This window comes from Amyelois transitella, chromosome 11 (assembly GCF_032362555.1).
Source record: "Amyelois transitella isolate CPQ chromosome 11, ilAmyTran1.1, whole genome shotgun sequence".
In the NCBI taxonomy this organism is placed as follows: Eukaryota; Metazoa; Arthropoda; class Insecta; order Lepidoptera; family Pyralidae; genus Amyelois; species Amyelois transitella.
Window position 1 is genome coordinate 10,644,884 of NC_083514.1, and position 26,339 is coordinate 10,671,222.

Below are 26,339 nucleotides of genomic sequence, written 5' to 3' on the forward strand. Positions count from 1 at the left end.
TTCATTAACATGACGTAAAGGGTCGATACAGACGGTGCCATCAGAAGCCCACAGTATCTGATAGCGATGGCTATCTGCTTGACAAACACCGAGCTTAAGCCTAATTTGCATATTAAAACAAGCTCAGTAATGAGCGAACACTAACACGTCCCTTAAAACCGACAATCGCCGCCATTTTTACAATTACCTTTTTTGATTTATTCAGTTTTTTGTATTAATTGCATTGAGTTTAATTTTAACGCCTCATATTACGCTATATTGGGACAAATTACTATAGATGATGAATAAACAATATAGATGTAGTCTTAGTATTACTATGTATGTTACGTATGTATGTTGTATACATAAATAAATAAAAATTAATTTAAAAAAAATGTTTGCCCGTAAACATCACAGACATATGTAAGATAAATCACAAAAAATATCTTTTGAACCAATTTGAAATTATGTTTTTGCTTGCTACCATGGGAATATCGAAAAAAAAAGTAGATTAGTGTTCTTTTTTTTTCTTGAAAATTCGTTCAGCGGTTTTTAAATTAAAAGGTAACACACACACACATATTCACACATCCTTACTAACTTTCGCATTCGCGATTTGAGTAGGATCTCCATTTGTTTTTTAATCTACAACCTTCGTAGCCATTAAATTATTTTCAATAATAGAATTATAAATTCAATTTCAAAAATAATCTGTCACACAACGTGTGAAAAACAATGTCCGTACGAAACTACAATAATTAAAAACAAAAACTAATTTCAAATTTATAAATAGAACACTTGTATTTTTAGTGATGCAACAAAGCAAACGGAATCGGTACAACGTATCGATATTTGATATTAAACTGTTACACAAAACGATTTATCGCAAGCAATAACATGCACCGTGGTCCTCGAAATTAACATCTAAATGACTGATTGGAAAATAGTGAGGTTGGTCATGGCGTATTAATACTGAATTGGGTTTCTGTGGCGGTTTTCAGTTATGTGCACTTATATTGAACGATAAGAACAATTTCACATTTTCAGTCGCGACAAAATGGTTGATATTTTATTTGTTTTCTTTTTTGGTACAGTTCAAGCGCTTTGTTTAATTCATTTCTTTAACACGGCTCGTCAAATTGAAATTGCAAATGCTTGTTCTTGTTGCTTTTGAAGTTCAGTGTAATTTTTTTTACATATTTCAAATGTAAATATTTTTTTTTTGTTACAGATGAACCAAAAGTGCAAAGTGTGCGGTGAGCCGGCGGCGGGATTCCACTTCGGAGCTTTCACGTGTGAAGGATGCAAGGTGAGAAATATAATTTTTAAAATTAACAAATAGATGCATATTTTTATACATTAATGCGTGTCAATTATAATAGTTTCAGCAGTATTTGATTTTATTAATTTTATGGAATTCAGCATTTACTGCCGTAAGTTTAAAAGTAGGTAGGTAAGGTAATTTCGTTTCGTTCGTTTTTTTTTAATATTAATCTTAAAGGCATTATCAAAAAAAAAAAATTTTAATTACACAAATTTTAAGTTTTGAAGATTAACAACCGATTTATGTACACAAAAAAAATTGCAAAATAATGATGATATAAACAACAATATTGCATAAGATTTGACCAATTTTCGGCGGATGCAATGTACTCTAAACATACGTATTTGGACGAGGCCCATTATACTGATTTCGCTATTCAAATGAATCCGGAAGCGATGGGAAATCCAGTATAGGGCTCAAGGATGAATAGAAACACGCAAGTGTTATCTATATTTGTGTAAGGGCAAGTTCATTTTGTAAACTACTTTCACAAAGAAATAAAATATTGAGTAAATAAAACAATTTTTTTTAATCTTTGGTAAAATTTCTCACGATCATAATATAAAAAAGCTGTTGTAAATTTTAAAATGTATATAATATTTTTTTTATTCCAATTTTTTTAAGAAGTTCACTATTAAATTTTACAATTTAACTCAGTTTTGTATAAAAATTATAAAAATCAGATTAATTTCTGTAAATGATAGTAATAAGAAATATTGATAAAACAAATAAATTACATCATGTTTATGATCTTATTTATTTTAACTAGGCATAGTATTAAAATTACGTTTCAGACTATTATAACTGGCGCTCTATATCCGAATCTATTATCCGATAATTAACTTATCCGATTTGAACTCGATTCCCTCGTCGCTTCCCTACGACGTAATTTACACCGTATTGTAAATATCTTAGCATTGATAAAGATTTTTTGCACTTATTATTTACTCGTATATCGATCGTCCTGGAGATTCGCGTCAATAACTCGATCGATACGCAAAAAACGTTGATGTAATAACAGTTAATAGTCTAGTTACAGACGTTATTTCATGTTACCTCCGGTCAATTTTATCGATTCCATTTTGAGATATAATTGTGTGTAGTTTCTGTTTTCTCGCTTTTTAATGAAGACAATTTTAAAAGTGCAGTTAATTTTTGCTAATGAATAATGCTAATGAATGAAATCGTTCAATTAAAAAAAAACTCGAATTTACTAATAAAAAAGATTTTTAAACTATTACCAATACTATTAAACGTCAGATTTAACCAGTACGCTATCTTTTCATAGCCTTGTGTCGTATGCCATTTCTCAAAAGTCTCTCTCCTGAAATTCCTAAATAAATAAGAGTAAAAAGATAGCTAAATAATAAGCCGATTAAATGAGGTAAATATTTTCATATTTATGAATATTTTATTGAATAAATAATTATAAAATTAATAAATGACCTCGAGAAAATATCAGTTCACAACACTAAAATTGGCAATATCGATCGAATTTTCCGAAATTGCGAAGTGTCTTCCACGGAAAGATGCTCATTTTCCGGCCAGTGCGTTCTTGAGTAATGTCTGCCATAGCCGACCTTCCGATCATATCTCGTTGCGGCCATATCAGCTGGTTTGGGTAATGGACCGTCCTTCAATACTAAGTTGAGCAAATCTTGGGTAACTAATATTGAGAATAAGTATTTGAAGATGATAAAATAATACTTACCTGTTACCGATGAGCGGATTTGAATGTGGACGAAAGCATGGAAGTTACGAAAATTTAAAAACAATTAACAAAAACGCTGCTCATAGTCACTATTCCACGCGAACGAAGTCGCGGGCACAGCTAGTTAGTAATATGAATAATGTTTTCATTGACAACAAATAAAATAGAATTTAAGCAAAAAACAATTAAATACTTTTAATTGGTAAACAAATACTTAATTAACATGCGAATTTTTTATGTCCAAATATTTATTTAAAATTATCGATAACTTCGGCGGATTTCGGAGAATCAGAACATCTCTAAGGTGTTTAAAACATCATATTAAATGTAAATGCGAAAATTCCAAATATGATTTTATATACGTTGTACTTCTCTATTGACAGGACGACGTGTATGATTGCGTTCATAACTCAAAAATTCCAGCGTTTATTTTTTATACATTACTATTGTCTGACCTCCGCTTACCAAAGGCTAGGTATCGGTAGGATATTACATCTGTGACAAATGTAAGTGGGCCGAGTGGCCGTCCGTCCGTGCATCCTGCGACATTTCCCTTTTGCTTGCCCAACGCATTGTTCTACTTGCATTGATATCTGTTGCATTATGTAAGGAAATCGTGGTTGTAAACTTCTAGCGAAAAGTCGATTAGTTGAACGGTTCCTTTCTTACTTAGGTCACTTAACATGAGTGCTCTGAAAGGCGATGCTTTAAATACAATTAAAAACGTTTATTTTAACTTAAAAACTAATAATAAAACTAGTTCAGAATAATAAGTTGACAAGAAAAGAAATAGCCTATTTCTTTTCTTGTCAACTTATTATACCTATTCCAAATAGGTTAAAGAAAGCATTTCCCTAATCCCTTACAATGCAACGAGCAAATTTTTAAACCATTTAACTAAAACATGTTATGTCAGCTACGGCAAAAAGACAAACTAAGCTTTAAGATGATACACAAAATGACGCGTGCGCCTAATCGCCACGTCACACGCGCGACTAATCGCAATAATCGTTTCTCGCTTGGAACCTGTCAAAACTTGCGACATCGCAGTCGGTAGCCTCAAAGAATGGACGTAAGCAGAAGCGGCGAAGGACAGACAATAAGGCTCGAGTTAATGGACGGTCGTCTAAAGGTTTATTAGGGTTGTCACGTAGATCAGGATTCTAGTTCCTACCTTATTTTAGATATTCTTTTGTGCTCCAACATTCTTTTCGTCAATATAGTGTTCAATTTAATGTAATGTAACACACATGTCACAAATTTAATTTTACTTTTTCTACACGTTACAGTTTAAAATAGAAATACATTTTCGTTATTGTTTAATATCGTCCATCCATCTATGAAACTTACTTTTTATTTATTATATCTTAACACACACACTACACCTATATCAAAGCTACTGTTATAAACTTAAAAACGCATTCAAAGTTAAGTGTTATTAAAAAAAAATCGATACAGATTTTTGAACCTTCGAATTCCCAGCCCTAGCACAGTTACAATTAGTGCGCACGCACATTTACATACAAACGGTGGCGTTTAACCGTTCGCCGACAAATTGACGAGAGTGTGTGCGCGACCTCTGCCGGCTAGACTGGCTAATTAATTGTATGCCGTTCGGATAATGGGATTGTGTTTTTAGAATTGCTTGGGAAATGCTGTAAATTTCACTGTTGTTAAGCTAGTTTTTATTTATTTAATACTTTATTGCACAAAAAAATGTACAAAGGGCGGACTTAATGCCATTTGGCATTCTCTACCTGTATACCAGCTGACCAAACAGAAAAACTTTAACTTGGTGGTATCGTATGTAGGTACATATATATTTATCTTGGTTGGATTACAGACACGTTGATTTTTTTTTACTTAAATAATAGTCTCTTTTTGTCATGATAATATGTTAATTATATAAAAATAACTGGCAGTTACACCAACTTTATATTCACCTACATAGTCGCCAAAAAAAAACTAGTTCATATGTTCCAAATTCAAATGGGCAGTACATCAAATTCATATTTAGCCAAAAAAAAAGTAGTTCATTTGTTCCAAATTCAAATGGGCAGACTAATCACTAGACGCACGTCACTAGCGGTTCCCACTAGTTCGTGTTGGTCTTACGCAATAATTGGAGCATCGGGGGTTCACACGTTTTTGCCGGTGATCCATCGTGGTCATTGTATGTAACTACGGGTGAGTAGCTCAATATAGTTCGCGGCTAGTTTATTGGTCAGCTTGTGTAACTTGGGAGTCGTTAATGTTATTGAAGACACACAGTGATATTTCACGATAGAAGATAAATGTAATCATGAGTTGATTCATATAGTTTTAATATAGACCAATTAGCCTCAGCATTGGCAACAATAAATCAATATTGTTACAAAATTAAAAAAAAAAATGAGTTGTTTAAATTGAAAATTTAATCGTATAGTAAATAAAAAAACCAAAGAATAAATTTAAAAATCTTGTTTATGCACGCTGATACTCTACTATGTCGTGCCTTGAAACACAAGACAATTTCTGTCATCACTCACCAGCGACGCGACAGCAATCATCTCCTTACAGCTCCGATAAGCGATCGCCGATCGCACGACTGTCGGCCAACTCGAATTATTTTCAAATTTGGAGCACATTCAAATTGCAGTAACGCACGCGAACGGAAAACGCTCAACGGAAAGAGATATTCGGGTTAAACCGAGACGTTTTGTTTCGTAACCACACCGCAATAAATCATCGCTTCTAATTTGCTTTTAAAGGTTTCTGGAAAGAATTATCTGTATGTGTAATCGGGTATTGTGTGGGGACAATCGTGGCGCGCGACAGTGGCGCCGCTCCGCCATTGTGCGGTGCGAGCGGGCAACTCCAAAGAAGCCGACCGCTTCACGCAATTTGTCAAGTGAACAAAACAAAAGTCGCGCCTTTAATGGCCCGCCTTAATGCGAGATTTAATTAATTGGATTGTTATTTTATTCGTAATTGGCTTAGCTTTTATTTATTCCTTGACAAATAGATTACATTGTGGCAGCGATGGAACGCGCTTAAAATAATGTATTTCCAGAAAGATAATTTTATGCACTTTTTAGATATAACGCCATTTTTAAATGGAACCATTTTGTACCCGATTCAACCTTCATCTTTCTTCGAACTCGGAGTCTATTTTCGGGCAATTTTCTCATCACTTGGTTGTTATATCAGTTTCCCACTAAACACAAGATTCTATAAATATGTGTTGGGTTCCCCTACAAAGGTCACAGAAGTCAGACGGGAGTCGCTTCATGTAAAAACCTGACTTACTTTCTATCTATCTGTACTTCCTACATTTATAGGCAGTTATGGGATTTTAATATATCTTTGCAATTAGGCGGTGTGAAAAGCGATTCATTACACGATTTCTTGGACTTAAGTAGTCAGTGTTAAATGTAAGACAATAAAGCTACATAACGTTTTGTTTTAGTAGTTTCTTGGGTCAATAATTTTATAGCAGCCTAAACATATTTTTTATAAGTGCTTAGATTATGGTAAAGATACGGATTAGGATAATAAAAAAGTCATGAATTAACAATTTTATATGTATTTAATTATTATGACATTTAAAAATAACTGAAAAGAGATTTATTAAAAGCTCACCCGGGTAAAGTCGTCGGCAACAGTCAATAATAAATAATCAGCCAATTAACTCTCAAATAACCTTGAAATGAATAACTAATTAAAAAATTAGATCAAAGTGTCACGGTAAATTTGGACTGTGGTCGCTTTGAAACAATGCCTAGTTCGCAATGTCATTTACCGATTTAATCGATTAGATTCGATTCACCCGCAATCGATATTTTGCACTCTGAGCTGTATGAATAGTTTACGCCGATTTATATGCATAACTGTGGTAAAATCTGATTTGTTACATCCTTGACGGCCGTTTTTAAACAAATTAATTAAAATAAAAAAAAATGGAATACTGATGCTTGCTAGTACTTCATGTCACCTACGCCTAAAGTTATCATAAAAATTGTAATTAATTCGGTTCGGGTGCACTGCCGATTTATTTATTTTAATCTTTGTTTATCTTTTACATTTGCATATATTATGTTTATTACATAAAGGAAATTGATATTGCATCCATGTGCAGACCATAAGTTGAACTACGCGCCTGCGCGTCCGCCATTTTAAGTCAACTTATACTCCGGATATTGTAACATAATTTAGCAACGCGTGCTGTATAATCGATATAATCCAATGTTTACAATCGATTGTAGATAAATACTGTGACAGCAACTGTCATTGTTTTATTGTTGTCATTTTGCAACCGGCATTGGGCCATTAGACTTATTGGAGCACATCACAGAGCAAAGGACGCAGGCTTGCTATTTTATAACTACCTTTTGCTAGGAAAGTCTAGTGACAAAAATATATAGAAGTCAAAAATTTTTGTTTAGTATCTTTGCCAAATTTCAAAAGAATTTGATCCTTTATTCGATTAGTTAATTAGATCAATTCGATTTCAATATTGTTTAGTCAGAATCAGTGGTCGGCTAATTGATGAACTTGTAAGTTTACAATTAATCATTGAGAAAGTCTAAACCAATATTTTTTGCAAAATACATAACGTCTTTTTATTTAAATTTGATACAAAACTAGTTCAAATCTTTTTTTAATCCTCCTTATGATAAATGATACAGTTGTACCAACATAACACGACAAGAACAACCGCCAATTGTTCCGCCATTACAATACTGAAGAATGTTCCAATTTCAAATTGAAATCACAATCGAGCATCGGCAGCACGGCATCGAGTCACGTTAAACGAATAATCGATTGTATTCGAATGTCAGAGCCAATCAAAACATCGCAGGTCACCGCTTCTGAATTCAAAATGCGAGATGACATGAGACTTACAAATTTCGTTTTACGCTTACTGAATTAGAACAATTAGGATTTTGTTCTTTATTTTCTTGGTGATAGAGTTTGTTAATTCATATATAGTTTTTATTTCAGTGGTAGTATAAATTTGTAAAAGAAAGGTCACGATATCATCCGTATATTTCTCACGGTCTCAGTTGCGTGCAGAAAAGTCCGAATGTTGATTCGGAACTATTAGTTATGGCAATAAAATATATGCACAGTGAATCTGATTCCACATATCTAACTGGCCGTTTAAAGCTTTCGAGTTCTCATGGTTTTTTTTATAACTCTCTCTCTCATTCATTTAAAAAGATCGTTAGATAAGTTATACAAATATGTAGGTATAAAGTTAAAATGGCACGACATTTATTTAAAAAAAAAGGATTTTTTAACAGAATGGTGGTACCTTTTCAGAAGACCATTTCGTATGGATATATAGATATACATACATACAGATAATCTCAAGACAATGTACAAAGCTGCGCGAAGCTCATTAGTATATCATAAAGCTCGCATAAAATGTTATGGTACATTTTATGGAGATATGTCCGAAACTACTTACCTACCGCAAAGCTTCGGTTGGTATTAAGATACATATAATCTATAACCCTTGCGGGACAGACACAGCTGTCAGCTGCCTTTATTTGCTATTTCTATGCCTTAACTTTATGCCTATCCGAGTACCGAATTTCATCTTTGACGATAGATTGAAAGATAAAAGTTGATATCTTTCTTAATAGAAATGCCAAATGTACTTACTACATTTCAAATTCATTATTTCTTAAATTACGCAAAACAAAAACAATATACAGTTAAGTTTAATTCAGTACAACGGGCCGGTAATAAAGTCTAACTAAAACTAAACACAATGCCACATTAGCCTTACAATTTCAAGTTAAGTTAGTTAGTGCTAAAACAATTGTATGGAATGTTAGGCTAAATGTCAAATACTAAAACCGACCATGAATGATAATTTAGCGAATTTTAGTATGCAGTTAAAAAGAGATGGGTGACTATACACTCTTCTTCGTCCCTTGCGAGGCAGACAAAGCCGACAATGAGATTTCAAAGATATTAATCCCTCCCATCCCTATTCCATTTTTTTTGTCACAATTTTGCGGAAAGAAAACAATGTCACCCTGATAAGATTGTCATTGCATAAAGATGCAATGACAATTTGGATTAAAGAATCCAAACGGATCGACAGTCTTATCGTGATTGTTGACTCTGTTTACCCCGTAAGGGGTGAAGATGTAATTGTGTATTTGTGTATATAAGATTGTCTAGTTTTTAAGCTTTAGGTAATTTTGCCTGGCTTAAATGAGGTTTACACTAAAAGCGCTACTTACATAATCACCTCTTACAATATCCACGGCAACCGATAGTCAGGCAAATTATATTTAATTTAGCAATTAGCAATATGTGAGTAAATTAGTCAGTCAGTATTTAAAGGCTTCACAGGTTATAAATCAATAAGCTGGAAGACTAGGACCTGAACCTTTTAACCTCTAGCGACGAATATTTCAGGATATATGACGCGTCACATAAATTTATCATTCGGTATCACCACATCATTAAATATCGAGTTTGCAGATAGAGCGCCACGCTTTGTTTTTTTATACAACACATAAGTTTTTTTATTTTTAAATAAATAATTATATATACGGGACAAATTACCTAGATTGAGTTAGCTTCGAAGTAAGTTCGAAACTTGTGTTACGAGATACTAACTCAACGATAATATATTTTATAATAAATACTTATAAAGATAAACATCCAAGACCCAGGCCAATCAGAGAAAGTTCGTTTCTCATCATGCCCTGGTCGGGATTCGAAACCGGTACCTCCGGTGTCACAGACAAGCGCACTACCGCTGCACCACAGAGGCTGTCACGACAAATGTAATTAAAAATAAACTATATTAATCCAAAAGTCTTCGACATATTACGTTTTTGTTTTCTATTTAATGTCGATTCTGATAATTAACTTATAATTAATATATACCAAAAAGACAAAACCACTAAAAAAACAAGTATTAACACTTGGCACTTACACTTATGTAAAGTGTAAGTACCTACATGAATTATCAAAAAACATTTTTTATAATTTTGATTGAGTAATTATGCGATTTATATTTTACAAGTCAGTTAGTTCTTTTTGTAATTTTTTCAAATGGTAATAGTAACAAGCGCCAATATTTCTAGAATTAAACAACTTATACATCTGTTCTCGTGTTATTTTATGTTTTGAGTATCACTCAGGTTGTATATAGACGAGGTGACGCAACGTCGTTAATACGTGTGTTGTAAATATAAGATTTATATGTCAGATATCGCTTTTATAGTACATGCTCTCAGTTTAACCTCCGATTTTAAAGATGGGTACTTAGAGGGGTTACAGGGCCAATGTAATGTAAATATATGTGAAGCATGTGTTTAAATATATTATATTTCTTATAAATTTTTGGACATACATACATACATACATAAAATCACGCCTCTTTCCCGGAGGGGTAGGCAGAGACTACCTCTTTCCACTTGCCACGATCTCTGCATACTTCTTTCGCTTCGTCCACATTCATAACTCTCTTCATACAAGCTCGGCGGTTTCGGGTACTTTTGACCTGACCCTTTACCAGGACATCCTTAATTTGATCAAGATACGTTAACTATAATTATAATTTTTGGACAACTTACGAAATTTCATCGAATGCCATGAAATCGTCATCTTTTTTGTAATGATTATTATACGAGTAATTTAAATAAGTAGATCTTTAATAAAAATGAAATTATAGATTTAAAAATGTTAATTTTTTTATGTCAATTTTACATGAAAAATACTTTTTTTTATAATAGGCCTAGCTATTAAGAAAACCATGAAATAATCTTGTTTCAAACAAGATCACATTCTAATTATAATTAATATGTTAACAAAATAAATTAAGTTGCGTGTTCAAACCAATTCTAATATTCCGTTAGTTGATCTAATGAATTGGAGAACATTTTTATGAAGTTTAAGTAAAAAAAACACATTAATTTGACAAATTGTTGACACGCGATCAATATAATGATTAATCGTTAACTTAAGATTTACAACGTCATTAATGGGAAATTAACCTTTAATTTTATCGTCACTATATAATTTTATGTTATATATGTAGCACAATATATAAAAAATAATGTATAAAATAGTAACTTTTGCAGTTTTAGGAATACCTTCGTGTCTGTAGGAACTATAATATTTAATTACTTATGTAATATAAAAAAATATATATATATATATTTATATAAAGTGATTTGCCAGTGTCGCAACCAAAAATTCAATATTGTATTTTAAATGAAACTTTTCAGGAAGATAAAATTTATGTATAAATTTTTTTAGGTGGAATTTTGATTTGTAGACGTTGTTATAAAAAAGCAATTATTGGTTTCGTACTTATTGAGTTTACACCTAAAAAAAACAAATGAAAATGTAACTAAATCATTGATGTATGCATGTACAAACAAATCAACGAAGTTCTAAACAATAACTTATTTTTGTAACTGTGTACATTTCTATGCAATAAAGATATCACAAACAAACAAACTTGTCTCAAACGAACCTATGTGCCAAGTGTTAATTCGTGGTCAAATTTTTATTGCAGTCACATTCCTAAAAATACTCCACTACACTTGTACACATTACACAAATTAATTCATATCACATTTAGTGGCATTGTTTTGTTAAATTCTTTATCTGTGACGCGCCTGCGCATTTGGCATTCGCTCTGCGCGTGAGTTGGCAATCATTTCGGCAGTACCAACTTGACAAGCGTTAACTTGTGACCTGTATGAATACATGAATATACATAGATACTACCATAACATACATGCTCAGACGAAATTATTATTGGTAGGTACAGACTTTTGTTTTTACCTGTCTGGGATATTTTTAGTGCCCACATAATTATTAGTAATACTAATATTTAAACCGTAAAAGTATAGTCAAAACAGTAAAAAAAAATGTGTTTGTACTGACATTGAATTTAAATGAATTTGACATTAAATTTGTAACTGTAAAGAAATAGTTGCAGATAATAAATTTTAAAATAGTCTGTTTGTTGTGCCGTGTGGTTCCCGACACCATTACAAAAAATAATAGGACCCCCCCCCCCATCTCTTTCCCATGGATGTAGTAAAAGGCGATAAACTTATAAACTTGGGATTCCTCTTTTAGGCGATGGGCTAGCAACCTGTCACTATTTGAATCTCAATTCTATCATTAAGCCAAATAGCTGAACGTGGCCATTCAGTCTTTTCAAGACTGTTGGCTCTGTCTACCCCGCAAGGAATATAGACGTGACCATTATGTATGTATTTGAAAACTAAACGATGCTGTTACGGCGTGAGGCGCAAACTTCCAAAATATTCATTGGTACATGGCCGAGGTGGAAATTGAATCTTCATGCGCATCGCGCGCATTTAACCGGACGCCTTACCGATTCGAACACCGACGTTCAACCCTACAACTATGACATATCTAGACGATGTTAAGATTGCTTCTACTAACTCTTCGAATCTGCCAATTTGCTTTGAACAAGGCATAATACATACATAAAATCACGCCACTTTCCCGGAGAGGTATGCAGAGACTACCTCTTTCCACGATCACTGCATACTTCTATCGCTTCATCCACATTGATAACTCTCTTCATGCAAGCTCGGCGGTTTCGGGAACAAGGCAAATGACCCACAATTGCGGAATCCAACGAGACACTAAAACAATGGACGCATTACGTTACAATTGCCAAGGTCGATGAAACAAAACCATAATAAACTGACCAGCGAACCGGGACGAACCTACTGACCATAGGAAGTGACCTGGCTAGGATTTTGCCACTGGGCAAGTTGGTCACATCGATAATGTTAGAAGCTGTAGGAAAGTTATTTGAATGTATATTGAACCTTAACATATAACATACATACATATGGTCACGCCTATATCCCTTGCGGGGTAGATAGAGCCAGCAGTCTTGAAAAGACTGAATGGCCACGTTCAGTTATTTGGCTTAATGATAGAATTGAGATTCAAATAGTGACATATAACAGGTGTAATTAATATTAAAGTCATTCTTTGCCTTTTTTAATTTTTTATTTATTTATTATCACACATAACATAACAGAATACTATTTAGTACATAAAGATAAAAAGAAGTAGTGGATAAAAGTTCACATAAGTTTCTTACGTTAAAATACATTACATTTTAATGAAATCGAATTTAACAAGCCTCGATATAATTAGTATAACAAAAAAAAAAAAAAAAAAAAAAAAAAAACAACCAGATACAATAGGAAAATACATCAAAATTAAAAAGAGATACAAACATTTAATCGAGAATCATACCTCTTTTCTTAAAAGGGATAGATTAATAACAGACAGAGCAGACAGTTTTGAAAAAAAGCCACGTTCAATTGTATGGCTTAATAATAAAATTGAGATTCAAATAGTGATAATAAATAATAATAAATCTTTATTTTTTCCTCTCTCACATAGAATTACACAATTAAAAAATAAGATGTAAGATGAACCATGCAGTTACAAAATAATGATCTATGTGAGAGACTGGTGTCTGTACTAGGAAAACCTGTATGACAGATTACCAGCCTCTCCTACTCTGAACCAAGTGTATACAATGCAGGTAAACCTTACACTAGTAGTAGTAGTACTTAATAGTGACAGCTTGCTAACCCTTCGCCTGCAAGAGAAGTCCGTATAAGGTAAAGTCACCTAATTCCGCGGTATTTTCACCTGAAGTTAAGTGAACATTAAAATTTAAGTATCTAATGTGCTCTTTTGAAGATTTGGTTATATTTATCAGCAGTATTATTTATCTTACTTTTGAAATAAATCTACAATTGGTCAGTAAACAAATAGTATAAATGTGAAATAATGTAAAAATATAAATAATTCCAAAGACCCTAATTCCGATTTAAAAATCCTAATTCCGATGGATTTTGTTCCTAAATCCGAGTGTACCTAATATTATAAAATGGAGGTGGGGATAATAAATACAGAGTGTCCAAAAATCAAGTCTTTTATTTTGAAATCAGTCTTATTGTTGGTACATGATTAATATCTAGATATTAATAATTCAAACATAAACATTAATAATACTTATGGCTAAATACCAATCTCGTATAAAATTAAAAATATAATCAACTTCAGCACAACATTTTTTTTTTTTTTTTTTTTTTTTTCATTTATTCTATTTTGTTCTATAATCCTATAATAAAAAGTAATAATTTTTAATAATCATATCAAAAATAACATCTAACTTTTCCTTATTATTAATGAGATCAAAAACTGGCTGGCTGGTACCGACTTCAAGCATAAAATAATATTTTTAACTTTTTAATATGCGTTTCTACACCGGAGGTATGATATAGTACCAGAGAATGATGAGAAGTATAAAAAAGCACACACTGATTATCCAAATAAGACCTTTCTCCAAAAAAATTAATAAAAATGAGCTATGTTGAATTCTCCGATGAAGATTCACCGAACAAGTCGGTATAGGTTTTTTTAATACCAAGAACTTTTTTCCTTGTGATAGTCAAGGTCACATCTTCATTGTCGTCAGAGGATGGTATTTGTATCCTGTCACCTTCTATATTTGCCTCGTTTTCTTGATCTTCTTTAATTTTTTCAAGAACGTTTGATTTTTCTAATGTAATTCTATTTTTTTTGTGACTTATTTTTTGTTTGTTTTTATTCTGCATTTTGAGTTTTTCTAATTTCTTTTCTTCTTGTTTCTTTAATCTCTCTGCACGTCTTTTGAGTACTCTTTCATTTTTTTCTCTCTTTTCTATTTCAACTCTACGTTGATATTCTATAAATTCGTTTGCAACTGCAACTGTTGGGGTGAGTTTTTTAGTTTGTTTAGTTGATGTTTTCTTTGGAGACTTTGGAAAGTAAAAAGCAGTTTTAAAAGGAGTTGGGAAGTTATGTTTCTTATCGGAAGTAGAGTTATCAACTTCTAGCTTATCAGTCGAAAACTTAGGGTCAACAGAATTGAAAATATCCAGTGCTCGATCACTGCTCGACTGCCGTGAGCTTGCCCTGGATGATGGAATTTTTTGTGAATTGGAACGACAAGCCTGCAATACAACTTCATTAGTTATTTTGTCAGAAGAAGTTTCTTTCAGTACTACAATATCTTTTATCTGTTCAGACCGTTCTGTATTAACATGATCAAAAATATCTAATGCTTGGTCACTGCTTGATCGTCGTGAATTTGCTCTGGATATATTAAGAGTCTTGGAACAACAAGGTTGTAATAAATAATCATCTACATGCTCAAGTGAGCTTTTCTTTTGCAAAACACTTCCAGAATCAAATGAACTGCGTCTAGAATTTTCATTCTGTGGCGTCAATGGTCGATTATTACCTCGTTGATTAATACCAATGCTCATGATAGATTCAGGATTAGGGCTCAAGGGAAGTATGACACTGCCATTCGAAGCTATTTCCATATTCAAAACAACATCTGACACATCACAATCTTGTATATTATTCAAAATTGTTGTGTCATTGAAAATAGTAGAGAGATTCGATTCTTCGTCTTGAATTTTCTTCCAAAATTCAAATAAACATCTATATTTTTCCTCACCTTTCCACACACTTCCTGAACTAACAAAGTATTCAAGTATTTCCGGGTCTAGCCGTTTCTCAAACTCCTTAATAAAATTATTAGATTGTTTTGTAGATGGTTCCTGTGCAATAATTACAGCGGTATCCGTTTCTTGCGGCATAACTTTAGAAAAATCAATATTATTGACATTAAACGGAAAAATTCCAGCGCTTTTAAAGCTATTTTTTATTGTTTCTACTTTAAGACTTTTATCGAAACATTTTTGTACTTCTTTTGCGAAATCTGTGCGTTTTAATTTGGCGTAATTGTTATTTACCCTGAATTCATGAACAATTTCCTTCCACGTACCCTTAACAGGTCGAAAAACTCCAACGTCTAGTGGTTGAAGGATATGCGTCGAGTTCGGTAGTAGTGCAACAAGTATAATTCCCTTTTCTTTACAAAAAAGACTCAATGGCAAGGAAATGTGCGAGGTGTGCCCATCCATAAAGAGAACAACAGGCATTGTTATTTTGTTTTCAAGTAACCATTTATAAAAAACATTTGCCACATATTCATAGAAAGCCTCCATGTTCATCCACCCTGATTCCGTGCATCCCATGTAGGTGGGACTGTTAGGGATAAGTTTTTTGGCAGGCGTTTGTATGGATACAGCACCATAGGTGGAGCGATTTTGCCACTGGCAGAAACATTTACTAAGACGGTCAAACATTCTTTTTCGTCGTTAGCAACTCGATTATACACTCTCTTGCTCCCTTTTTTGACTAATACGTCTTTTTCTTTGGGACACAGATAAAAAGCAGTTTCGTCGCAGTTAAAAACTCTTGACTCATCGTTAAGTACACTTAATAAATTATTGGTCTCAAAATAGTTATTGACTCTATCAAACCAATTGCGCACATCTTGTTCAGTTACTTTATTACGATGAGTAGGTAATGCTTGTGCTACTCTTTTTGCAACAGTCGGATGTCTTGATAAGAAACCGGTAAACCAATGTTTACCTGGGATACCATCTTTAAAAGTGTTCGGTCTTTTTAAATTTTCGACCAACTTGGCTACTCCTTGTTTTAATTGTTCTTTGGTAACTGGAAAACCTTGTTTTCCTAGATAATGAATCCAGTCAACAATTTTTGTTTCTTCCGCTTTTGAAAGTATTGTTTTTCTACCGGGAATGTCACCGCAATATTTTTTATCACGTTTATCGCGCAATGTCGTCTCTGGAATATTATAATCTCGAGAAACTTTATAGACGCTGCTGCCATTATTGATTTCCGTGATAGCATTTTGAAGATCTTTTTTTGTATATTTTTTTCTTGGGTTCATTATTCTATAACAAAACAATTAAGATTAAATATTAAAATTACGTAAGTAAATCTCAAATGAATGATTTATCAAAATTAATCTAAAGGGTCCCTAGATGTATGGATGGTTTAGTGCTTTATAAACGAGAAAAGTTAGATAAGGAACACACTGTATTTTTCTTGTATCGATACCACGGAATTAAGTGTTCATATAACCTTATTCCGTTCTAAATACATCGGATTTGTGTTTTAATACTCTCAAACAAGTTTTTTAATTCCGAGTGATATAAAATAAAATATTTGTCAATATACCAATACTTAGTTAAATGCTATCGATATATATTACATTAAAAATATAAAGCATAAATAAAATTCAATCAGAACACACCAATAATCTAATAATATCAATGTTGCTTTTCGAACCAAGAAAACAATAAAGTACCTAAAAAGGTATTATTTAGGTTATTATATCTAACAAATGTAACGTCAAAGTGTACATCGGAAATACATTTTTACAACTATTGGTTATTTAAGAGATTACTACTAAAATATTAATTTCTTAATCACAATAGTGAACTCAAAATTTAAAAAAAACGTAACCCTCTTCGATTTCCTAATCCCGTGGTGTACATCGGCAATTAGGAACCTACTGAATTATTGGAAACCTAATGCCGCGGTATTTTAAAATCTAATTTTCTCATGAATTTCAGAACAAATACTCAAAATCTAAAAGGTTTATATATTTTAAATACCCCTTTTAATATTCCTACATAAACAAAAAAGTCACAGATCGTAAAATTCACAAATTAAACGCTATTTAAAAAAATGTAGTACTCACGTAAATTAGGTTCGAAATACAAGAAGCGCGCTTCCGGGTCAGCTGCTGGCGTCGAACTAACCGATTATTTTAAATTGTGCACACACTATGGCAATAATTTGCACACATAAACATGAGTCAATATATTCTTAACTGAATTACGTATTTTGCGTTCAAAGTGAACTTGTAAAATTGAATGAAAATACCGTTATTCTAAATACATCGCAATTACCTGCCAGTTTTGGAACCCCTCGGAATTGAGTGACTTTACCTTACTCAAAAAAAAATTACGTTTATTCTCAAATTCCCTCTCAGGACTGTTGACCTAAAGGCGTGTTTACACGGGCTGTTAGCCACAGCGAGGCAAGTAGCGCCGATAGTGAAAACATCTAGTCATTTCCTGCGGGTCCGTTCCACTTCGCTTCGTCAACTTAGTATAGTTTTGTTTTGACCTTGACAATTTGGCAGTTCACGTTATTAAGAAATATGAATGGACTATCATTTGCACTACACCGCCTTTAAAGATCTCGTTCCTACAAATTCAGCGAACAGTGATACAATAAGGTTTCTTTATTAACTAGTCTTCATTAATTCATATAATCACGTCTATGTCCCTTGTGGGGTAGACAGAGCCAGCAGTCTTGAAAGACTGACCAGTCACGTTTAGCTTTATTATTTTATTTTTATAAGATAATTAATGAATTATGTTTGAGCGTGATTATTTGTTTGTATTATACATATGTATGCTAGTAATTACTTTTATTTATGTAATATACAGAAAACATATAACAATGATAAACACAAGAAACAAAAGTTAATGTTCTGCTTCTGTCTAAAGAAATCTTTTCAAACAGACCCGAGACAGGAGACATGATGGAAATGACGACAGGCGTGTAATTCACACAATTCTTAAACATACTTAAGTTAATAAATAAATAATAAAATGCGTATGTAAACATAATAGTAAACTTACACAAAATACATATATGCAATAGATGCCTAGTTAGCTAAACTTAGAGGTAATAATTTAAATAAAAAAATTTGTACCAAAGAAAAAAAGTAAAAAAAAAATTTTGAATACAGTAATTTTAGTATTACGGGTATCCTTTGATGTGAAACTTTTCCTGAACTAACTAAAGCAAACTATTGATAGACCATGACACCAATCGATTCCGGAAAGCGACTAAACAAATTCGTCTGACAGCTTAATTAAACAGATGCAAACATGTTAACTGTCGTGGTACGTGACGCGGGCGCAGGTCGGAGGAAAGCGGCGCGGTCGGAATGAGAACAAGGGCTGAACAGGAGCTAAACAGTAGCTTTGATCTCGACTGTAGACTTAATACGGCTGGACGGCACGATTGCGGTGGGAAGATGGGACCTCACGATACTTTGTTTAATACAAGACCTTTTTTGAGCCTTCTTCTTCGATTTAAGTCATGGTTGCTAACTCAACCCTCTGGACCTTTATTAACCTGAAGCCAATATTATAACAAAACTACTAGCTCTCGATAAAGCAAGAGTAGCAACACTAGATATTTTGATAAAACCTGCGTAAAATCTTAGAAATATTTTAACTTAACCTTAGTGTTATTTGTGTGTTCTTATTAGATTTTGGTATTGGCAATAGAATCAGTGTCTACATGTGTACAAACCTTAATTGGTTTAGCGTTGGTTACTTCGTTATCAACAACTTCTCTAATCACGTGGGATATGCCCAGCTTTCTGCAACTGCACATACATGTCTATCTTTCAACTGTGTTAAAATACTTAGCCTTCATATTGATTCATGACAATTGCACTGGATAATGACTAACAAATCTTTTCTCTTTCTTTCCAGTCATTCTTCGGCCGGTCGTACAACAACTTAAACTCCATTACCGAGTGCAAGAATAATGGAGAATGTGTTATCAACAAAAAGAACAGAACCGCGTGCAAAGCGTGCCGACTGCGCAAGTGCCTTTTGGTGGGAATGTCGAAGTCAGGCTCCAGATACGGCCGACGGTCGAACTGGTTTAAAATTCACTGCCTGCTACAAGAACAACAGCAAGCAGCCCAGCCTCGATCGCCCCCGAGAGTACCACCCTCGCCACATCACTTGGCTCCCCCATTCCCTCCTCATCTCTTCCCAGGACTAGCCCGACCCAGAACAAAAGAAGAAATGGCGGTACTTGCACTCGAGGAGTACAGAGCTCCTTGCGCGGGCTCACCTGATTCTCACCGCAGCGGGTCCTCTCCTAAATCGGACGAAAAGAGACTCGCACAATCCCGTCCACCAGATCGACCCCACACTCCTAGAGATTCCTTTGTCCCACTGCCCCTAGCTAATATCTCCTTACCCCACTTCCCCCATTCGCCGTTCTTACCACCCCCGCCTTTCAGTCCGTTCGCTGCAAGCCATCCACTTCTTTTCCCTCCTGGATTCCACACCATGTACACGAGGCATCTGCTCGACCACCCAGCATTGCGACATGCGGCAGAGAACAACAACGACGTAAGAATCGATAACCACAATGCGGATTCGTCGAAACGATTCTTCCTCGACGAAATCCTGAAACAACAGAGGTCAGCTCAGCCGCCGCCCCAGGAAGATACATATTCAGAAAGGGCACATAGTCGCACTCCACCAGCAGACAGACGAACCTCTGTATCGCCTTTGCAGGAGAATCCAATGGATTTAACTATTAAATCTGACGGCAGATCCAGTTCCGCGAGAAGGAGGTCAGATGATAGCGAAACGATTGCTCCTGACAACGAGGACGGAGATTCGGTCAGCGCTGCCGCGTCCGCCAGCGAGGAGGAGGATGTCTCGTTCTCCGAAATCAAGAGAATCAAACTCCATCCCTTGGACCTCACGACCAAAGTTTGACGTCATAGAACGTCCCTAGTGCCGTTGTTAAAACAACACCCCGAACTTCAGTGAACATAATATTAAGGCCAGTAAATCGGATAGTGATTTTAAATAAGTAAGAAGCATTCCAGGATGCTAAAAGTTGTTATCACCTGAATAAAGAGTTTATCCAAATACGTAAATTAAGTTCTAGATAAATTTTATTGGTAGTTCCAGCTCGGTAGATGGTTATGTACAAAATGTGTGTATATAGATAAATTATTTTGTATTGAGTAAGTTAGTTATAATATTAGATAGTGCTATTAAAAAATGGAGTTAGTCAGGTGTTGCAATATTCCATTTGAAAAATATATTTTTATTTTGCCTATTTTTGAATATGGAGTAAACTCCATTAGCAGAATTTTTTGTGGAGTTAAAATCGAGTGTGAAGGACTATAAGTCCTGTCTGGCATATTGTCTAATATATTATGTAATAGTTATTTTCTTGTAACAACTCTTTTATAGTTGATATTCCGAGATTGTACTGAATATATACTCCAAAAAATTGTACTTAGCATAAGGAAGCATGTTTCATCTCGCTTAAATCGTAAATGTCATAATTCTAGTAGTGCCGTGTGGTTCCCGGCACCAATACAAAAAAGAATAGGATCACTCCATCTCTTTCCCATGGATGTCGTAAAAGGCGACTAAGGGATAGGCTTACAAAGTTGGGATTCTTTTTTAGGCGATGGGCTAGCAACCTGTCACTATTTGAATCTCAATTCTATCATTATGTATGTAATAATTCTTTTAATCCAAATAGAAAGCAAATATTTAACATAATTCTCCCTCAACATTTAACTTTTTTCCTGAAATACAGACTTACTTCATTACTTCACGAATACGCTAAATACCAAATGAACATAGAATCTGCGATATAAATAATATTAGTCAGGGGATACGCAACCAAACCGCCTGTCCGGTATTGGGGTGTCGTATACGGGTACGCGGCCCCGGCTCCCCGAGCGACTACAGCCTCTACTCCTATCCTCCGAGGCGGTAGTATCCTTCTACCTATTTTCCTTTATCAAGTCCTAACTTTCCTTCCCTTCGCCTCTCCCTCCTACTGTCCTTTCATCCTCCCACTATCCGCCAATCCAAGGTCTACTTGCACGAATTGGCGCTGCTTGCACTCGAAGAGTACAGAGCTCCTTGCACAGGCTCCCCTGATTCTCCATCCCTTGGACCTCACGACCAAAGTTTGACGTCCTAGTGCCGTTGTTAAAACAACACCCCGAACTTCAGTGAATAAAATATTAAGGCCAGTAAAGCGGCTAGTGATATTAAAATAAGCAGGCAGAAACATTCCAGGATGCTAAAAGTTGTTATCACCTGAATAAAGAGTTAATATACCATAACCGAGTGCAAAAATAATGGAGAATGTGTAATCAACAAAAAGAACAGAACCGCGTGCAAAGCGTGCCGTCTGCGCAAGTGCCTTTTGGTGGGAATGTCGAAATTAGGCTCCAGATACGGTTGATGGTCGAACTGATTCAAAATACACTGAACTACTACAAGAACAACGCCTCAATTAAATCCTGAAACAGCAGAGGTCAGCTCAGCCGCCACCCCAGGAAGATACATATTTAGAAAGAGAACATAGTCGCACTCCACCAGCAGACAGACGAACCTCTGTATCGCCTTTGCAGGAGAATCCAATGGATTTGACTATTAAATCTGACGGCAGATCCAGTTCCGCGAGAAGGAGGTCAGATGATAGCGAAACGATTGCTCCTGACAACGAGGACGGAGAATTAAAAATAACGGAGAATGTGTAATAAATAAAAAGAACAGAACCACGTGCAAAGCGTGCCGACTGCTTAAGTGCCTTTTGGTGGGAAACGGTCGACGTTCGAACTGGTTCAAAATACACTCTCACTACTCACCTAATTCTCACCGCAGCGGGTCCTCTTCTAAATCAGACGAAAAGAGACTCGCACAATCCCGTCCACCAGATCGACCCCACACTCCTAGAGTTTCCTTTGTAGTGGGACACTGTGCACTGTGCAATGGCACTAAGCTAATATCTCCTTGCCCCAATTCCCCCATTCGCCGTTCTTACCACCCCCGCCTTTCAGTCCGTTCGCTGCTAGCCATCCACTTCTTTTCGCTCCTGGATACCACACAATGTACACGAGGCATCTGCTCGACCAACCAGCATTGCGACAAGCGGCAGATAACAACAACGACGTGAGAATCGATAACCACAACGCGGATTCATCAAAACGATTCTTCCTCGATGAAATTCTCAATCAACAGAGGTCAGTTCAGCCGACCGACTGACAGACGAACGTCTATCCACCGCGACCACTTATGAAAAAGATTCGTCTCACTTGGAAAACTAGAGGATTAGACTCCATCCCCTAGACCTCACAAAACACAACACAAAACTCATGATTGACAAAAAAGTGCAAATACTTGAAATAACTGTTTTCATAAAGGTATTTAGCGAAAGTAATTTCTTTGAAAGTCTTGTGTCTTCGATTAAAAAAATCTATGTTGTGACCGAGAAATTATGTATAATATAATAAGTATAATCCATTTATTTAGGTACTGCGATATAAATATGATAATATTAGTCAGGGGATACGCAACCAAACTGCCTGTCCGGTAGTGGGGTGTCGTATACGGGTACGCGGCCCCGGCTCCCCGAGCGACTACAGCCTCTACTCCTATCCTCCGAGGCGGTAGTATCCTTCTACCTATTTTCCTTTATCAAGTCCTAACTTTCCTTCCATTCGCCTCTCCCTCCTACTGTCCTTTCATCCTCCCACTATCCGCCAATCCAAGGTGTACTTGCACGAATTGGCGCTGCTTGCACTCGAAGAGTACAGAGCTTCTTGCACAGGCTCCCCTGATTCTCCATCCCTTGGACCTCACGACCAAAGTTTGACGTCCTAGTGCCGTTGTTAAAACAACACCCCGAACTTCAGTGAATAAAATATTAAGGCCAGTAAAGCGGCTAGTGATATTAAAATAAGCAGGCAGAAACATTCCAGGATGCTAAAAGATGTTATCACCTGAATAAAGAGTATATATACCATAACCGAGTACAAAAATAACGGAGAATGTGTCATTAATAAAAAGAACAGAACCGCGTGCAAAGCGTGCCGTCTGCGCAAGTGCCTTTCGGTGGGAATGTCGAAATTAGGCTCCAGATACGGTTGATGGTCGAACTGGTTCAAAATACACTGAACTACTACAAGAACAACGCCTCAATGAAATCCTGAAACAGCAGAGGTCAGCTCAGCCGCCACCCCAGGAAGATATATATTCAGAAAGAGATCATACTCGCACTCAGCCAGCAGACAGACGAACCTCTGTGTCGCCTTTGCAGGAGAATCCAATGGATTTAACTATTAAATCTGACGGCAGATCCAGTTCCGCGAGAAGGAGGTCAGATGATAGCGAAACGATTGCTCCTGACAACGAGGACGGAGAATCGGTCAGCGCTGCCGATGTGTCGATTGCCGAAATCAAGAGAATCAAACTCCATCCCTTGGACCTCACGACCGAAGTTTGACATTCACAGTCCGTTCGCTGCTAGCCATCCACTTCTTTTCCATCCTCGATTCCACATAATGTACACGAGGCATCTGCTCGACCAACCAGCATTGCGACAAGCGGCAGATAACAACAACGACGTGAGAATCGATAATCACAACGCGGATTGATCAAAACGATTCTTCCTCGATGAAATTCTCAAACAACAGAGGTCAGCTCAGCCGACCGACTGACAGACGAACGTCTATCCACCGCGACCACTTATGAAAAAGATTCGTCTCACTTGGAAAACTAGAGGATTAGACTCCATCCCCTAGACCTCACAAACTAAGCGTTGCTATATGAAACACCGTACTTACCAACTCATGATTGACAAAAAAGTGCAAATACTTGAAATAACTGTTTTCATAAAGGTATTTAGCGAAAGTAATTTCTTTGAAAGTCTTGTGTCTTCGATTAAAAAAAACTGTGTTGTGACCGAGAAATTATGTATAATATAATAAGTATAATCTGCGATATAAATATGATAATATTAGTCAGGGGATACGCAACCAAACTGCCTGTCCGGTATTGGGGTGTCGTATACGGGTACGCGGCCCCGGCTCCCCGAGCGACTACAGCCTCTACTCCTATCCTCCGAGGCGGTAGTATCCTTCTACCTATTTTCCTTTATCAAGTCCTAACTTTCCTTCCCTTCGCCTCTCCCTCCTACTGTCCTTTCATCCTCCCACTATCCGCCAATCCAAGGTCTACTTGCTCGATTTGGCGCTGCTTGCACTCGAAGAGTACAGAGCTTCTTGCACAGGCTCCCCTGATTCTCCATCCCTTGGACCTCACGACCAAAGTTTGACGTCCCTAGTGCCGTTGTTAAAACAACACCCCGAACTTCAGTGAATAAAATATTAAGGCCAGTAAAGCGGATAGTGATATTAAAATAAACAGGCAGAAACATTCCAGGATGCTTAAAGTTGTTATCACCTGAATAAAGAGTTTATATACCATAACCGAGTACAAAACGGAGAATGTGTTATAAATAAAAAGAACAAAACCACGTGCAAAGCGCGCCGACTGCGCAAGTGCCATTTGGTGGGAATGTCGAAATTAGGCTCCAGATACGGTTGATGGTCGAACTGGTTCAAAATACACTGAACTACTACAAGAACAACGCCTCAATTAAATCCTGAAACAGCAGAGGTCAGATCAGCCGCCACCTCAGGAAGATACATATTTAGAAAGAGAACATAGTCGCACTCCTCCAGCAGACAGACGAACCTCTGTATCGCCTTTGCAGGAGAATCCAATGGATTTAACTATTAAATCTGACGGCAGATCCAGTTCCGCGAGAAGGAGGTCAGATGATAGCGAAACGATTGCTCCTGACAACGAGGACGGAGAATTAAAAATAACGGAGAATGTGTAATAAATAAAAAGAACAGAACCACGTGCAAAGCGTGCCGACTGCTTAAGTGCCTTTTGGTGGGAAACGGTCGACGTTCGAACTGGTTCAAAATACACTCTCACTACTCACCTAATTCTCACCGCAGCGGGTCCTCTTCTAAATCAGACGAAAAGAGACTCGCACAATTCCGTCCACCAGATCGACCCCACACTCCTAGAGTTTCCTTTGTAGTGGGACACTGTGCACTGTGCAATGCCACTAAGCTAATATCTCCTTGCCCCAATTCCCCCATTCGCCGTTCTTACCACCCCCGCCTTTCAGTCCGTTCGCTGCTAGCCATCCACTTCTTTTCGCTCCTGGATACCATACAATGTACACGAGGCATCTGCTCGACCGTCCAGCATTGCGACAAGTGGCAGAGAACAATTAAGACGTGAGAATCGATAACCACAACGCGGATTCATCAAAACGATTCTTCTTCGATGAAATTCTCAAACAACAGAGGTCAGTTCAGCCGACCGACTGACAGACGAACGTCTATCCACCGCGACCACTTATGAAAAAGATTCGTCTCACTTGGAAAACTAGAGGATTAGACTCCATCCCCTAGACCTCACAAACTAAGCGTTGCTGCAGAACCGCGTGCAAAGCGTGCCGTCTGCGCAAGTGCCTTTTGGTGGGAATGTCGAAGTCAGGCTCCAGATACGGCCGACGGTCGAACTGGTTCAAAATACACTGCCTGCTACAAAAACAACGCCTCGATGAAATCTTCCTCCTTACAATCTCCTCTTTCTTTCTTCTCCTCCTTCAATCCTCATACAACAGAGGTGAGCTCAGCCGCCACCACAAGGAAGAGACATATTCAGAAAGAGAACATAGTCGCCCTCCACCAGC

At 36.1% G+C, this 26,339-nt stretch overlaps 1 protein-coding gene across 1 annotated transcript in view; it reads left to right on the forward strand.

Moving 5' to 3' along the window:
• Positions 1 to 22,435, forward strand: part of LOC106133279 (knirps-related protein) — an 85,390-nt gene extending 62,955 nt beyond the window's left edge. Inside the window, exons 2-3 of the mRNA XM_060946550.1 lie at positions 1,211 to 1,288; positions 19,493 to 22,435. Coding sequence (XP_060802533.1) covers positions 1,211 to 1,288; positions 19,493 to 20,521 — 1,107 coding nt within the window. The 3' untranslated portion in view covers positions 20,522 to 22,435. The remainder of the gene's footprint in view (positions 1 to 1,210; positions 1,289 to 19,492) is intronic.
• Positions 22,436 to 26,339: the final 3,904 nt, after the last annotated feature.